Source organism: Pan paniscus, chromosome 23, assembly GCF_029289425.2.
Source record: "Pan paniscus chromosome 23, NHGRI_mPanPan1-v2.0_pri, whole genome shotgun sequence".
NCBI classification, from domain to species: domain Eukaryota; kingdom Metazoa; phylum Chordata; class Mammalia; order Primates; family Hominidae; genus Pan; species Pan paniscus.
Window position 1 is genome coordinate 53038029 of NC_085927.1, and position 15299 is coordinate 53053327.

At 56.1% G+C, this 15299-nt stretch overlaps 1 protein-coding gene across 3 annotated transcripts in view; it reads right to left on the reverse strand.

Moving 5' to 3' along the window:
• SCUBE1 (signal peptide, CUB domain and EGF like domain containing 1) overlaps window positions 1-15299 on the reverse strand; it is a 146835-nt gene that overhangs the window by 17474 nt on the left and 114062 nt on the right. For all 3 annotated transcript variants that reach the window (XM_034948492.4, XM_034948491.3, XM_055105419.2), the window contains 7 exons: window positions 14274-14390; window positions 12577-12699; window positions 8298-8417; window positions 7839-7943; window positions 6377-6493; window positions 5654-5791; window positions 3465-3668 (listed from right to left, as the gene is read on the reverse strand). In XM_034948492.4, the coding sequence (XP_034804383.2) occupies window positions 3465-3668; window positions 5654-5791; window positions 6377-6493; window positions 7839-7943; window positions 8298-8417; window positions 12577-12699; window positions 14274-14390 (924 nt within the window). The remainder of the gene's footprint in view (window positions 1-3464; window positions 3669-5653; window positions 5792-6376; window positions 6494-7838; window positions 7944-8297; window positions 8418-12576; window positions 12700-14273; window positions 14391-15299) is intronic.

Below are 15299 nucleotides of genomic sequence, written 5' to 3' on the forward strand. Positions count from 1 at the left end.
GAGTTTCTCAGTGCTGGAGAAGATGCTTACAAATGCGGAAATGGGGAGTGAAGGTTAGAAAGGACCCTGAGGTGTGGAACGGGAGGCATGGCATGAATTCGTGGTTTTAGAACCCTCCCACCCATAGATTCCCATGCCTGCGTGTGCACGTGTATACACATCTGTGCTTTCCAGTTCTGTCCGATGAGAGGGCCTAGAGGCAGTGGTACTCCAGGAGCAATGAATATCCCAGATTTTGGTTTCTACCCATCATCCTCCTCTCAAAGGAACCAGGGGTCCTTGGGGATTTGGCTGATGCCAGGGGATGGAGAGTGTCAGTTGGATCTGAAGGGGAGGCTCGCAGTGTGTGTGGCAGGTCAGACAGACCCAAGAGCCAGCTTGGTGGGGCACCCCTGGCTACCCTGGGGACACAGTGAGCACCGAACTAAATAACATCGGGAATGGATCACAACGCAATGAGTAAGGGGAATCTGAGTCTACAGGGATACAGACCCAGAGGTAAACGGCCATGGCCACCCACTTTCCTACAGGAGAATGTGACTAGTGAGCGTGGAACATGGAACAAATGGTAGAGGTGGCTGACATGCCGGGAGCTGTGCAGAAGTTTGAAGAGGAGGAGAATATTGGTCCAAACTCACAAAACACTCATCAATCACAGAGGGAAAATGGCGAGTGAAAGTGAAGCCAGTGGCGGGCTGGGGGTATCCAGTGGTGGGCTAGGGGTATCCTGTGGCGGGCAGGGGGTATCCTGTGGTGGGCTGGGGGTATCCTGTGCCTGCTGATGGGGCACCCAGGATTAGGCCTCGAAGCTGAGGTTCCTGCTGGACCCTGGGCCCTGAGTCAGGTCCCCAGGAAAAACCAGAGGGAGCTCTGAGCGTTAGCCTAGAGGAGGTGAGTTTGGGACAAGGGCAGGAGAGGCAGGGAAAGGGGAGAAGCGGCTCCAGACTGAAGGAGCCTGAAGACACAGTGGAGGGTGACATGTCTTTCTGGATGGGAGCTGGGACCAGAAAAACAAAAGGGACATTGTTGGAAGGATTGCTGGAGCTGAATGGGGTGGGTGTGTGGGTTGGATGGTGAAGACTACACACTCACACATGCATGCACACTCACACACATGCACACATGTGTGGGAGACGGGGCAGATGTGGTCAAATGTGCACAATTGGGGAATTTGGATGAAGAAAATATGGAAGTTTTTTGTTCTGCTTGACAATGTTTCTGAAACTTTGAAATAATTTCAAAATAAGTTATTTATTTTTATTTTGGGATGGAGTCTCGCTCTGTCACCCAGGCTGGAGGGCAGTGGTGTGATCTCAGCTCACTGCAACCTCTGCCTCCCAGGTTCAAGTGACTCTCCTGTCTCAGCCTCCCCAGTAGCTAGGATTGCAGGTGCTCGCCACCACACCCAGCTAATTTTTGTATTTTTAGTAGAGACGGGGTTTCACCATGTTGGCCAGGCTGGTCTCAAACTCCTGACCTCAGGTGATCCACCTGTCTTGGCCTCCCAAAGTGCTGGGATTACAGGCGTGAGCTACCATGCCCGGCCCAAAATAAGTTACTGAAAGTAGAAGAGGCTGGGCGCAGTGGCTCACACCCATAATCCCAGCACTTTGGGAGGCCGAGGTGGCTAGATCATGAGGTCAGGAGTTTGAGACCAGCCTGGCCAACATAGTGAAACCCCGTCTCTACTAAAAATACAAAAATTAGCCGGACACGGTGGCGCGCACCTGTAGTCCTAGCTACTTGGGAGGCTGAGGCAGTAGAATAGGTTGAACCTGGGAGGCAGAGTTGCGGTGAGCTGAGATTACACCATTGCACTGCAGCCTGGCTACAGAGCGAGACTCTGTCTCAAAAACAAAAACAAACAAAAAAAGAAAGTAGAAGAATGACATCACCAAGCTCCCTTTGTCCCCCCTTGTCAGTACGGCTGTCCCCCTCCACTGTCTGAGCCAGAGTCCCAGCTTCCCCAACCTGGCCCTTCCCCCGCCAGGTGTCATCTCTTTACCAACAGCTTCCCCGCCCTCTCCAGGTGTCACCTCTTTATCAACAACTTTCCCCCCACCCACCCCCCACCAGGTGTCATCTCTTTACCAACAGCTTCCCCCCCACCCCCGCTGCCAGGTGTCACCTCTTTTCCAACAGCTTCCTCCAACACTGCCGTCACCTCTAACAGCTTCCCCCACCCCGCCAGGTGTCACCTCTTTACCAACAGCTTCCCCACCCTGCCAGGTGTCACCTCTTTACCAACAGCTTCCCCCAACCCCCCCCCACCCCGCCAGGTGTCACCTCTTCTCCAACAGCTTCCCCCCTCCCCCGCCAGGTATCATTTCTTCTCCTCCGGCTTCCCAGTTTACACCCCTGGCCAACCCTATTGTTTGAGGCTTCGGACTTGTGGCTGCAACTGCCCATCCAACACCTCCATGTGGATGACTTGTGAGCGTCTCAAACTGAACATGTCCAGCCTGCGCACCCCATCCCCCCAGCCCACTCTTCCTCAAGTTTCCCTCCCCCCAGCCCACTCTTCCTCAAATCCTTGGGGATTTGGCCGGCGTCAGGAAGCAATACCACCTCTGCCCAATTGGCGAAACCCTTGGAGTCCTCCTTGAAGTCTGTCTCTCCCTAGGAGCCCCCTCCATCTCATGCTCCTCCCCGTCCTTGCTCCGCCCCCGCTACTCAGCCTTCCCATAACAGAGCACGCGTACCTGCGTCCTTGCTCCGCCCCCGCTACTCCGCCTTCCCGTAAGAGCGCGCGTGAGCCTGCGTCCTTGCTCTAAGCATTCCTATGGCTCCCCATCCAACTCAAGAGTGGTGTCTGCCAGGCCCCATCACCTCTGGCCTCACTGTACCTGTGGGCATGTTCACTGACCCACTGTCCATCTTCCGCACGGGCATGTGAGCTCCACTAGAACTAGGACTGTCTCGTGTGCTGGTTCTGCCTGTCCTGCGTCCAGGCTCTCCTCTCCAGCCCACACCAGCCCGCTGGGGGCCGGCCTCACCTGCCTCCTTGCAGCACGACGCTGCCCTCCTGGGCGGCCCTAGGCCTCACGACATCCCTGCTCTGTCCCCCGACCCTGACTCAGGCTCCCCAACTCCTGGAGCCCTGAGGTCTCAGCTCACGTGACTTCTCCTCCTCCAGGAAGCTTCCCTGAACCACATCCCAGACTAGAGAGGGCCTGTTCTGGTTCCCGTGCCCCCTCACGCCCCTCGACTGTGGCCTTGCTGTCCTGTCCACTCCTTGTCCCTCCTCAGGCTGTGATCACATGCCCGAGGCCCAGCACAGAGGAGTGCTCTTCAAATGACAGCGATGACCATGAGGGCTGCAGTCCTTCTCCCCGGCAGGCCTCTGCATCTCTCTGTCCCCTCCCCAGGTGTCTGTCTCACCTGCATGCCCACCACTGTTTACCCCGGCTCATGTGCAAGGAAGGACAGAGTCAGCATCTGAGTGGCCATGGGCAAGGACTCACCGCATTTGCTGTCCTGTAGCACCTGGCCTGTGCTACATGCCCCCTGCCCCTCCAGGGCCTTGGCTGGCCTCTGGGCTACCTCGTACTCAGTGCCTGAGACCTGGACATAGAACTGCTGCCGGCCGATGGACTTGCGCAGGGTCTTGATGGCGGCCTGCAGGCTCTGTTCTGCTCGCTTCCGCAAGCAGTCCGCTTCGCATGTGTCTGCAGGGGCAGGAGAGACAGAACATGAATCGCTGGCAACCTTGCTAGCTGCTGCCTTCTTAGCTGAGGGCTCCCCCGTGCCAGGCCCTGCACTGGGCTCGGACCTCCTCAGCACATTCTCACGACAGTCCTGGGGCAAGGGGCCACTGTCATGCCCATCTGACAGATGAGGAGGCTGCGGACCTGGGAGGCAGGGCCTGCCCACGGCCACGCAGCAGATCTGAGTGCAATCCAGACAGCTGCCACTGCACCACATCACCCCCCAGGGTATGACTCACGGGGCAAGAATGCCTGTCACTCAAAGACTCTTGGGGACTGCCACTGTCCCCAGGATAGTGTCCAGCTCTCTGGCCTTGAATCCAAGGCCCTTCAAGGTCCAGCCCCGTCTGGCCTTGCCAGCCTCATCCCCTCCACTCTGACACTCCCTGTGGATTCCAATGTCTAGCCACCTGGCCCTACTTACTGCTTCCTGGACACCTCCTCCTCTCTCTGACCTCTGTGCCTTTGCCTATTCTATTCCCTCTGCCTGAATGCCATTCCTTGCCACCTCTTCCACCCAGTGAGCTTTGATTCTAAGCTCTCAAATGGCACCTCTTCTGGGAATGCTTCCTGATATGGTTTCAATATTTGTCTCTTCCAAACCTCATGTTGAAATCTGATCCCTAATGCTGGGGTGGGGCCTGGTGGGAGGTGTCTGGGTCATGGGGTAGGTCCCTCATGAATGGCCTGGTGTGGTAGTCAGTTCTCGCTGGCTCTACTAGTCCCCACGAGATGTGACTGGTGAAGACATAGGCACCCCCTCCCCTCTCTCTTGCTCCTTTCCTCTTGCTATGTGATGCCAGCTGCTCTTCACCTTCCTCCGTGAACAGAAGCAGCCTAAGGCCTCGCCAGGCAGATGCTGCTGCCGTGTTCTCGGACAGCCTGCAGAGCTGAGAGCCAATAAGCTCTTTTCCTGATAAATTATGCAGCCTCAGGTGTTCCTTTTAGCAACGCAAATAGACTAAGACATTTCCTTTTTTTTTTTTTTTTTTGAGATAGAGTCACTCTGTCGCCAGGCTGGAGCACAGTGGCGCAATCTCAGCTCACTGCAACCTCTGCCTCCCAGGTTCAAGCGATTCTCCTGCCTCAGCCTCCTGAGTAGCTGGGATTACAGGTGCCTGCCACCACACCTGGCTAATTTTTGTATTTTTAGTAGAGACAGGGTTTCACCATGCTGGCCAGGCTGGTCTTGAACTCCTGAACTCAAGTGATCCACCCACCTTGGCCTCCCAGACTGCTGGGATTACAGGCGTGAGCCAGTGTGCCCAGCCAGACTAAGACATTTCCTAAGCCCTCCCGTGAGGGGGAGACCTCAGTTCTATGCATTGTTTGTTCTTGTGCCCCCACCACCGAGAGTCTCACCTGGCAATGGATGGTTTGCACGTGCGTCTGCCTCTCTGGCTGAGAGTGTTACCTGGGTGGGGACTTTTCTTTCCACAGCGCCCAAGCCCACAGCCAGGCCCATACCACACTTATCTGCTGACAGATCCCATCTCTTCAACATCAGCGACTCACAGGTTGACACTCACATATAGCCAAGAGCAAAGTGCTGCTGTGACACCCGAGCCAGCATTAGAACCCCCTTCTGGAACCAGGAAAGACAATCCTTGGCTCAACCATTCTAGGGGGGCTGCACCTATTTGTCCTCCCGGGTCCCAGCAGGAGTGTGGAGGGGCAGATAAGGGTCATGTGACTTTTGAGGTCACCTCGGCCCTTCTGTCTCATTGCCCTGGGCTGCCTCTTCTATCCTGGGCTGCAGGCGTTGACCCCTGCCAGCTCCCTTTGCTTGTGGGCCTGCCTCTGTCTCCAGAAGCTGGGCTCCCATCCCAGCCACAGCTGTGCTCTGGTGGGAGCCTAGCTTCATGCCTGGCAGGCCCCCGGCAGCGCCACCAGCCTGTCGTCCTCCTTCAGGCCTGCAGAAGCCCCCAGGAGAACCCCTCACCTACCTGAGGCCTCTTCCATCTTTGTCTCGATCTCAAACTCTGCTGTGATGTGGGACACCTCCTTGGATGGGGACTTGCGGCCACGGCGCCTCTTCTTGGAGGAGTCACACTTGAGGGTCACGAAAGTCACATGGCAGTGGTCTGGACGAGGAAAGGACCACTGTGGCAAAGGCGGCATGGGGCAGGGAGCAAGGTCCTACCAAGCCCTGCACACAGAGTGCCATTGGCAAGGACTTCCTGGTCCGTGGTGCAGATGGAAAAACTCAGGCTACAGAAGGCCAGGGCTGGCTCGGGGTCTCAGGAGGGGCTGGTGGCTGAGCCAGGTCTCACGCCCGGTCCATCACGCTGCTGCAGGTGGAGGCATCTCATACATATTCATGAATGAGGCTGTGCCCCCAGCTCTGGGCCTGCTGAGGGTTTGGCCAGTGGGGACTCGGCTCCGGGCAGAGCCTGCTGCGTGCTGAGAGCTCTGTTAGGTTTGAGAAGGAATCTTCACGGGGACAGAGCTGGTGCCTTCCTCCGGGGCCCCTCGTACCAAGCTTGCCCTCCGCTGTTTCCCCAGCCTGCAATGTCCTTGGAAACTCTCATTCAATAAACAGCTGCCAGGTGAGAGAGACCTCCACCCTCGGAAACCAGACTCGCTGGACCCTGGGGCCCCAGCTCCCAGGCATGAGGACTCTTCTACAGCCCCGTTGGTGTGGGTTAGGAGCAGGGCGTCCCACTCACCCAGCAGCGGCTGCCTGGCGGTCTCCTTTGCTCGTGCCTGGCTGTGGGGCCGGAGGTGGCACTTGGCATCTCGGATCTTGAAGCGGGCCTTCTGTTTGATGGGGGTGGTGGGGGCATCTGGGGAAAGCCAAAATTCCCCCAGGTGGTGGCCTCTCCTGCAGGCAAGGAGATGGTGGGGGACGGGGGCTGCCAGGGGACAAATCCATCTGGAGCTGGGGGTGGGGCTTGATCTGAGTCCCTGTGCCCCGACAGCTCTCCTGGGGTGGGGGACCCTCTCCTGCCCCATTTCTGTCCCTGCAAGGCCTAAAACAGATGAACACATGGATGGTGGGGACAAGCTCAAGCCCAGGGGCCACCCGCCAGAGGTCTTCTGTGAAGGAGGACAGGGATCCTCCTACCTCCTCCCCATCAGCAAGCCATGATTGTGCTTTAGGAAAGAGCGTAGAACAGAAGAGATAGGACAGCAAGGAAGGGGAGGGGCTTTGAAATACTATAGATCCAGGACTGCCGGTTCCTTGCAAGAGCAAATCATAGCCCTTGGACTAAAGAATCCTACCACCACAGGTGCTTAGAATCAAATCACATATGCATTAAGTATATAGAAATGGGCAGGGTGCGGTGGCTCACGCCTGTAATCCTAGCACTCTGGGAGGCCGAGGCAGGCGGATCACTTGAGGTCAGAAGTTCCAGACTAGCCTGACCAACATGGTGAAACCATGTCTCTACTAAAAATACAAAAATTAGCCAGGTGTGGTGATGGGCACCTGTAATCCCAGCTACTCAGGAGGCTGAGGCAGGAGAATTGCTTGAACCTGGGAGGCGGAGGTTGCAGTGAGCCGAGATCACGCCACTGTACTCCAGCCTGGGTGACAGAGCGAGACTCCGTTTAAAAAATAATAATAATAAAAATAAAGAAACATACAGAAATGCACCTATCTATCAAATCCAGCATCCTGAATAAGAAAAGCTGCTGAAGACACAACCCTCAGCTCCTTAGCTGGCAGGAGCTAAGGCTGGCTGTGCCATGCTGACCAAGCCCAGCGGGTCACTCCCAAAGGGCTGGGACTGTGCTGCACCTCGGCGCTTCTTGGCACGCTCTGCACGGCCAGGCCAGCTCTGACTCGGGAGAACCTAATAGCCACAGCAGATGTGGCTTGCTCCACCCATACAGTCTGAGATCTGTGCACTCACAGCACGTTAGAGTCCCTGAACCACTCTGGCTGTGACCTCAGAGCCAGAAGGGCCCTCCCACGGTTCCCTGACCCTGGGCTAGAACTCGGCCTGCAGCCTGCTGGCTTCTAGGTCCTGGGCCTGGCTCATCACCAGCACCCCAGGCCACATGGAGCAGGGCCGAGAGCAGGAAGGTCTTCCCTGGGCGGTGCCCTTTCCTCCCCCACCAGCATGTTGCTGGATGCAGTCAAGTCACCCAGTGGCATGCAGCATGGACAGGCCGGGGGGTTACCTGAGCAGCTGGGCCCGAGGCCAGAGCTGGTGCCGTTGCGTTTCTGCAGCGCCTTGCCCTGCGGCCCTGGAACTCCGCAGCTCAGGACGTAGCTATTTTCCGAGTCTGCAGAGAAGCCGATGGGTGAGGTGGGCCTGGTGCTCCTCCCTCCCACGGCCCTCAGATTCTTGGGGCCTCAGAGGGATTGTGGAGTGAGACGAAGATCAGGACAGATTCTTCTGCCAGTTTCTGCTACACAACCACAGGGAAGTGGCCAGGAGGAAGGAGCCCACTGGGTTTACTGAGAAGGACAGCGAGGCCCACAGAAAACCAGACAGCTGCCTTAGGGTCACTCGGTTATCAGAGACCCTCATTCCTAGGTCAGACTCTTTCCTGGAGGACAGCTGGGAGCAATGGTGGGACCCCAGGGAGGAAGACCCCCCTGCCACAGCATCCCATCTCAGGGACGGCCCGGGTTACCTGGTACGAAGAGTGTGTGAGCCGGGCAGGAAAGGAAGCAGCTCTCCACACCGCCTGCCTTGCTGCAGGACAGCTGGGCCCGGGGGGAGGTCTTGGCGCGAGAAAGACACTTGCCTGTCTCTGTGAAGGGAGATACGAGAGAGGGCTGAGAGAGGCCAGGGCGGAGGCTTCCTGGAGCCAGGAGGGTCTTGGGCATGGCCTAATGGGGACTCCCCCAACTCCCTTCTTCCATGGCTGGGCTGGCTTGGTGGGAAGGCGCCTGGAGATCGCAGGTCCCTTGGGCGTGTGGGGATGCTGGGCCCAGACAGCTGACTTAGTCCCTCCTCCCCTTCAGGCTCTAATCCTGGCTGTGAGAAGGTTCATGTCCCCATCCCCAGATCAGAAACTCCCTGAGGGCAGGGCTGAGCTCTCCAGGGCGGCGTCCATTCCCACTGGGGAAAGGAACGGCGGTAAATGAACACTGGCTTCCTGGGAGGGGCCGTGGGAGGGATCGCTCGGAAGCACCTCTTTGCGGCAGCCCCTGCTACAGCCATCAGGTGTCTGGAGAAACAGCCCTCCAGAATTTCTCACTTGCTTACTTATCTTTAGAGGATGAAAAAGTCCCCCGGACTCCTAGGAAAAGACGGACGGTTCTACAGCCATGGCAAATACCAGAACTGATTTTACAGACGGCTAATTGGTCGGTGACAACTGGCTTATGTGGCACGCCTCTGAAAGCCACCTCATGAGTGACAGCCTCGCACTCTGGTCAGTCATCAATGTGGAGTTACTCCAGTGTGACCAGGCTTCCAGGTTCAGTCAAGTCACCTCCCTTCTGTAACCCACACAGGCCATGCTTCTAGACTCCCATCAACCTAATCCCCACCTGCCTGGAATAAGCTTTGCCCCAAATCCCCAGGGAAGATCAGCAGTTTGCTTTGCTCCCTGAGCCTGCCTGACCAACACAGCTCCCCCTTACTTAAGCGACAGCTCAGCTTTCTGGTTTCAGATACTGAGCGGTGGCTGATCTCATCCTTTGGTAATTCTGGAGGTTCCTCCAAGATTGTTTTAGAAACCCTTGCTTCCCAGTGTCCTTTGGGTGCTGTGGGCCACAGGTGTCCTTGGTCAACCCCCGGGGCCCACATTTTGTCTGTCCTGCTGATTGCTTTCTGCGAGGGCACGGTGCGACAACACTCTGAGCTCTCACTTGCTTTGCTGCTCTCTCGTGCTCACTGCTTTGTTAGCAAGTGGGCCTCTGGCTGGGGAGCAAGACCTTGTGTTCGGAGACACACATTTACCTGTGTGTTCTGCTGCTGGGCACTTTGCTTTTGCTTGACTATTAGATAAAGGTTTATCCCATGAGTTTTGTTGTGCTCTGACTTGTCTTGTGTTTGATGGATAGATAACAGGGTTCTCCTTGGGGACCAGATAGCGACACAGGCCCTGCATGCTTCCAACTCAATCCAAGCTGGCCCCCAGGATCAATGGTCAGAGGTCTATGATACTAGGGGCCAATTCCTGTAGGCAACTAGGCAGAGCTTTCCTTGGGTCCCTTCTAAAATCTTCCTCAGGGCGCTCCTGTTCTGCCAACACGTGAAAGGAGGCCCCTTTGTTTTCTCCATATTCTGGGGTCACAGCTGTCAGGTCACTGACTGCACGGCCCTTTCCAGCCTGTGTCTGGTTGGGGGAACCGGAACGTCATGCTAAGCACACACTTTTGACTGATGAAAGTGATGATCATGGGCTGGTTATGCCAAGGCTGCAACTTCCCTGGCTGAACTCCTGCAGCCTTATGAATTTAGACTATTATCCTAACTTGTGCTTGTCCTGGTAAATGGCAAACTGCCCCCTACTCACCACAAAACCTAAACAGCGACAACTACCACCACCAGCTTAGAATAACATTGGTCATTGTGGGAACTTCTGACGCATCAAAACTAATACATTAATATATTTAAGAGGAGCTCTAAAATGTTAGGAGACAAAATTTCATCATTTAATAGCTTCTGCCACTGGTATACCTTGGCCTCAGTTTCCTCCCACTCAAACCTTCCGAAATCCACTTGCCACTCTCTCTGCCCAGCTCCATCTTCACCAGCCACTTATCGCATCCCCCCCCCCCACTCCTGCCCCTCCATCTCCTACACAAGCAACTCCTCCCTTAGGGTTTATCCCAGGAAAGCCAGAAATCAGATCTCTAATGCTGGATGTAAAGCCACGTCTAGAGCTATGCTGAGTGCTGAAGGAAATTTTCCTAAACTCCAGGAGACAGACAAACATTTGCTTAAGAATTCAGGATATCGCTGGATAGTTATTGTCCTGGATGATCAGATCTGTATCACAATGAGTTCACCTAAGTGTTAGGATCTTGGATGGAAGAAAAAGTTCAAAAGCAACAGATGGTAAAGAGCAGTAGAAGTGGCCGGGCTCAGTGGCTCACGCCTGCAATCCCAGCACTTTGGGAGGCTGAGGCGGGTGGATCACAAGGTCAGGAGGTCGAGACCAGCCTGACCAACATGGTGAAACCTCGTCTCTATTAAAAATACAAAAATTAGGTGATCTGGTGATCTGCTCACCTCAGCCTCTCAAAGTGCTGGGATTACAGGTGTGAGTCACCGTGCCCGGCCAAATGTTTCTTTCTGAGAAACTAAATGTGTCAGCCTCTTTCTTCTGCCACTCAGTTTCCTTGGCCTTTGGAGGCAGGTTTGTGTAAACCTGCTCACCACAGAGCAATGACCCCCTAACACCCTCAATGAACAACGCTTTCCTGCAAAGAATCTGAAGGTACCATATCCTTCCTATGCTTCTAAGACGGAGATCCCCTCATGCTGCCTCCGCCACCCATACAACCCCAAACAAGCTCTTTCCCAAAACTCAGCAGAAGAGCAGCAGTTGACTTTGTTCAGTGAGACTTTGCCTGAAAAGCACAGCAAGTCCTTCCACAAGTAAGTGATAAACTCAGCCTTTGGATTTCAGATATTAAATGATGGTTTGTATTCGTTAATGTGTTCACTGACAAATATTTACTCTGTGTCTGTGATTGTCAGGGTCTGTTCCAGGTGCTGGGGCTCTAGCAGTGAATGGGACAGGCCAAGAAGACCTGTTTAACTGTGTAAAGCTTACATTCTAGTGAGGAGAGAGAGATGGACAGACAGACAGACATAAACCAACACGAACCTGTAAAGTGCACATTACTTCTGGTGGCTGGGAGTGTGATGGGAGGGAAAGAAAGCTGGAAGCACAGGGGGCCCAGATGGGTGCGGAAGTGGCCAAGGCTGCGGCTCTGGGTGGGTGATGGGGCAGGCCTCACTCACAGACCCTCACAGCAAGGGAGGAGTGAGGAGTGCTGGTGTGGGGGGCCCCTCCAGGCCAAGAGGAGAGCACAGCCTCGGGCTGAGGGCTGGTGGAGGCCCTGCGAAGTCAGTGAGGCTGGCGTGAAGCGAGGGAGACAGCAGAGGGCAATCCTGTCAGCTGGCGGCAGCCTTCGGGCCATTCCAAGCACTGTGGCTTCGATTCAGAGTCAAAGGAGGAGTCACGGGGGGTGGAAGGGGCGGAGGGTGGGGGTGGGGGTGGGGTTCTGAGCCCAGAGGGCTGTTCTAACTTAAATTTAAAAGGCTCACTTAGGCTGCCCTGGGGATGTCAGAGTGTGGCGGGGCAAGGACCTGGCGTGGAGGTTCCAGGAGGGCAGGCCCACAGCCCCAGCACCCAGACAGGGTCCCATGTACAGGGAACCAGGGAACGCAGGGGCCCGTCCAGAACTCAGCCTAGGGGCACCCAGTGCTGCGAGCACGCCTGCAGAGGGTGCAGGGACCATGGGCTTTCCAGGAGGCACTGCCACATCCCCTGCAACTGTGCCCCACTGAGGCTGCTGCACCCCAAGTGACCCTCCTCCTCCCCCTCAGCCTCCTCAGCAAGACAAGGGGAAGCTGCCAGAGGAGAGGCCTCCACACTCACTCCCTCTAAGCTTCCAGCCCTATGGAGACATCAGCAGGGTCCCTGTGCCCCACGGCTGGGCTGCACATGGACCTGCAGATCTCCTCTGTGCCCTCCTCCCCACTGCAGGTCCCTGTTGCAGTGCCTCTGGCTGACACTGGCATGCTCTGCCTGGGACCCCCTCCTTTTCTGCAAGTCCTCATTCCCATCAGCCATACCCCAACAGCAGAGAACCTCTGCCTGGGAATGCAAGGCCTAGAGGAAAGGGAGGGGCTGTCCTGCTCACCCCCACCTCAGAAAAGCCACTGTCCCTCCCATCCAAGCCCAGGTGCAGGGGAGGAGCCAGCAGCACAGGGCGGCCACCTACCCACGCAATCCTTCCGGTTCCAGTGGAGCCGCCTCCCTGGGGGACAGACGCACTCGTAGCTGCCCTTGGTGTTGACGCAGCCCTGGTCACAGCTCCCGTTGCTCATGCTGCACTCGTCCACATCTGGAAGCACAGCGGGCGTAAGGGCAGAGGGGAGGCTGGTGGCTGGCGGCTGGCAGGTGAAGGGACCACCCAGGACAAGAGGGCAAGAATCTCCTGACCCCACTGAGTCGGACAGCATCACGGGATGCAGATGAGCAGTGCACATGCCACACGCGCACACACGCGTGGGTTTATAAGGCTCCTCACAGACCCCAATGTCCCTTCCCCCAGGAACCTGGGTGGTTTTCTGAACTCAAGCAGCTGCACCCCAGGCTAGGGGGCAGAGGAGGTAGCACACGATTAAAGTTCCAACCCAACCAGGTTTTGTGGCACAGGGAATGAGCACTGCTCCAGGGATTGTGAAACTGATTTTACCGTGGGACTCTGGACAAGCCCTTTTCTAGCCCCGGGTCCCCTGCGGTACAACAGACACCAGGGTGAAAGAGGTCACCGCTGAGGCCTTTCCTCCTCTGACCAAAAGCACCCGCTGGAGCTGGGGGAAGGGGCTGGGCCCCACATTCTGTTAGTTCTTGAGCTGCCTGCACTCGGCAGGCCCAGGGAAGGGGTGCCCAAGTTTTCGAGAGTCTTTCCAGAAGAATCTGTAGCCCGCCTCCAGAAGCCCAAGCACCAGCTACGTCCTGATCACATTCTTGCCTGACCCTGTCTGATCTTCAAGTGGCCTGGCATCGTGAGTGTGGCTACCCCCAGGTCACAGAAAAGGAAGAGACAGGGGGACCGTCCTTGGCTTCCTAATCTTCACCCACCATGCCCATATAACACCAAGTCTCAGCAGCCTGGCTCTGACTCCTAAATACATCTAGAACCTTCCTCTTTGTTCCGTCCCTGCCCACCCTGCCCCGGCTCCAGCAGTGCATGCTCCCATGCCTGGAGCTGTCTTCCCAGTGGTACCCTGGATTCCACTCTCCTTTCCATGTGGTCACTGGGGCATCTAGTTCCATGAACTTGACCATATCACACCCTGCTTAAACCCTCCGCAGGCTTCTCATCTGACTGGGAATAAACCCTCAACTCCCCTGTGGGCTCACGCAGCCTGCATGGTGGGATGGCGCCCCCTATCTGCATCTTCCTCTGAGCTCCCTCCTGTGGGCTCCAGTCCTGTGGCTGCCTCTCGGTCCTTCTGTCCACTGCTTTCTCATGCGGATCCCTCGGGAGTGCCTCCCTACCCCCAGCCAAACACTCCCCCTTGAGGATCCCGAATTGCCCCTCTACTCTGCCCCTCTCTGCTGTGAGCCTCCCTGGAACGAGCTGTCTGGAATTTCCATGTATTGGTGTCCCCGCTCCTGGCCCGAGTTCTCTAGTAAATGGGGTTTCCAGCCCCGTGTCCATCTGGCCAAGGCCTGGCACTGGTAGAGACCTGCTACCCACCTCTAACCGTTCCCTGCTACCCCTTGTCTCCCCAGCCCTGCCTCACTTGTCCTTGGCTGAGCCCCTCTGCCCAGGAGTCCCCATCCTTGCTGAGGCCTCAGGCCCCCCAGGGTTGAGGGCAGGGTTGGGATGCGGGGTGCAGTGTAGGTGGCCGTGCGGCCAGGCGCGTGCCTCGGGGGGGAGGTGGCCCTGGCGGGCAGGCTGCAGACCTCCGCAGTGGGTTGTCCCGTAGAGGATGTAGCCGCGGTGACACAGGCACTGGAAGCTGCCCGGGGAGTTGATGCAGATGTGGTCACAGGTCCGCTCGAAGGAGCACTCGTCGATGTCTGCGTGGCCACAGGGAGACAAAGTTGGGGGAGGAGTTTGAGGGAGTGGTGGGTGGGCAAGGCCTGTCACTCTCAGTCACTCAAGGCACATCTGTGGACACACAGTCCCTGGGCGGAGGCGCAGCACAGCACCGACCCACAGGAAATGGGAGACTCCTTGCTGCTCGACTTTCCATTGTGTCTCCATTAGCCTTCTGTTTCTGGGTTGGGAGCCACCTCACATCTTTTCTGGAGACGAGCAGGGCAGAAACATTGTGAATGGAAGGGATTATTATGAATCTCTGCCATTTTACTATCTCACAGTCAACTCCGATTAGGAGTGGTAGAGAGGCATTGAATCCACGCCTGCAGGAAATGGACTGCAGCTGGCCCCAGGGCCCTGGGGAGGCAGCTGACTTGGGACATAAACCTAGGCCTCTTGGATGCTGACCAAAGCATCTTTCCCCATCACCCCATGATGTTTCTTGAGAAAATAAGGAAAACCACACAGGTAAAAAGAGAAGAGGAAATATGCCACCCATAAAGGTCAAAAAGGGAGCTCTGATAGAATGTGAAATGTGATGATGAGCTTCCTGGCAGCCAAGGTAAAAAGGGAAAGAGGGAAGGTCATGGGGTGTTTGTTCCTGGAAAGGAAAAAATGAACCACATGTTGACTGGAGACAAGTCTGTCCTGGCCATAAATTCTGAGGAAAATGGCTGTTATGGGACAGTTGATGGGGACCCCTGAAGGCAAAACAGACGCCAACCTGCCCCTCCTTGGGCATAACAGTTAAGAGTTCATTCTTTGAAAACATTAGCTCATGTAATTTCACAAATATTTGTAATATATGCGTATTTATAAAACCACTAACACAAGGAAGAAATTGTGCATGGTGCTCAAAGGCGAGTGTGCTCCCTCCCAGGGAGGAT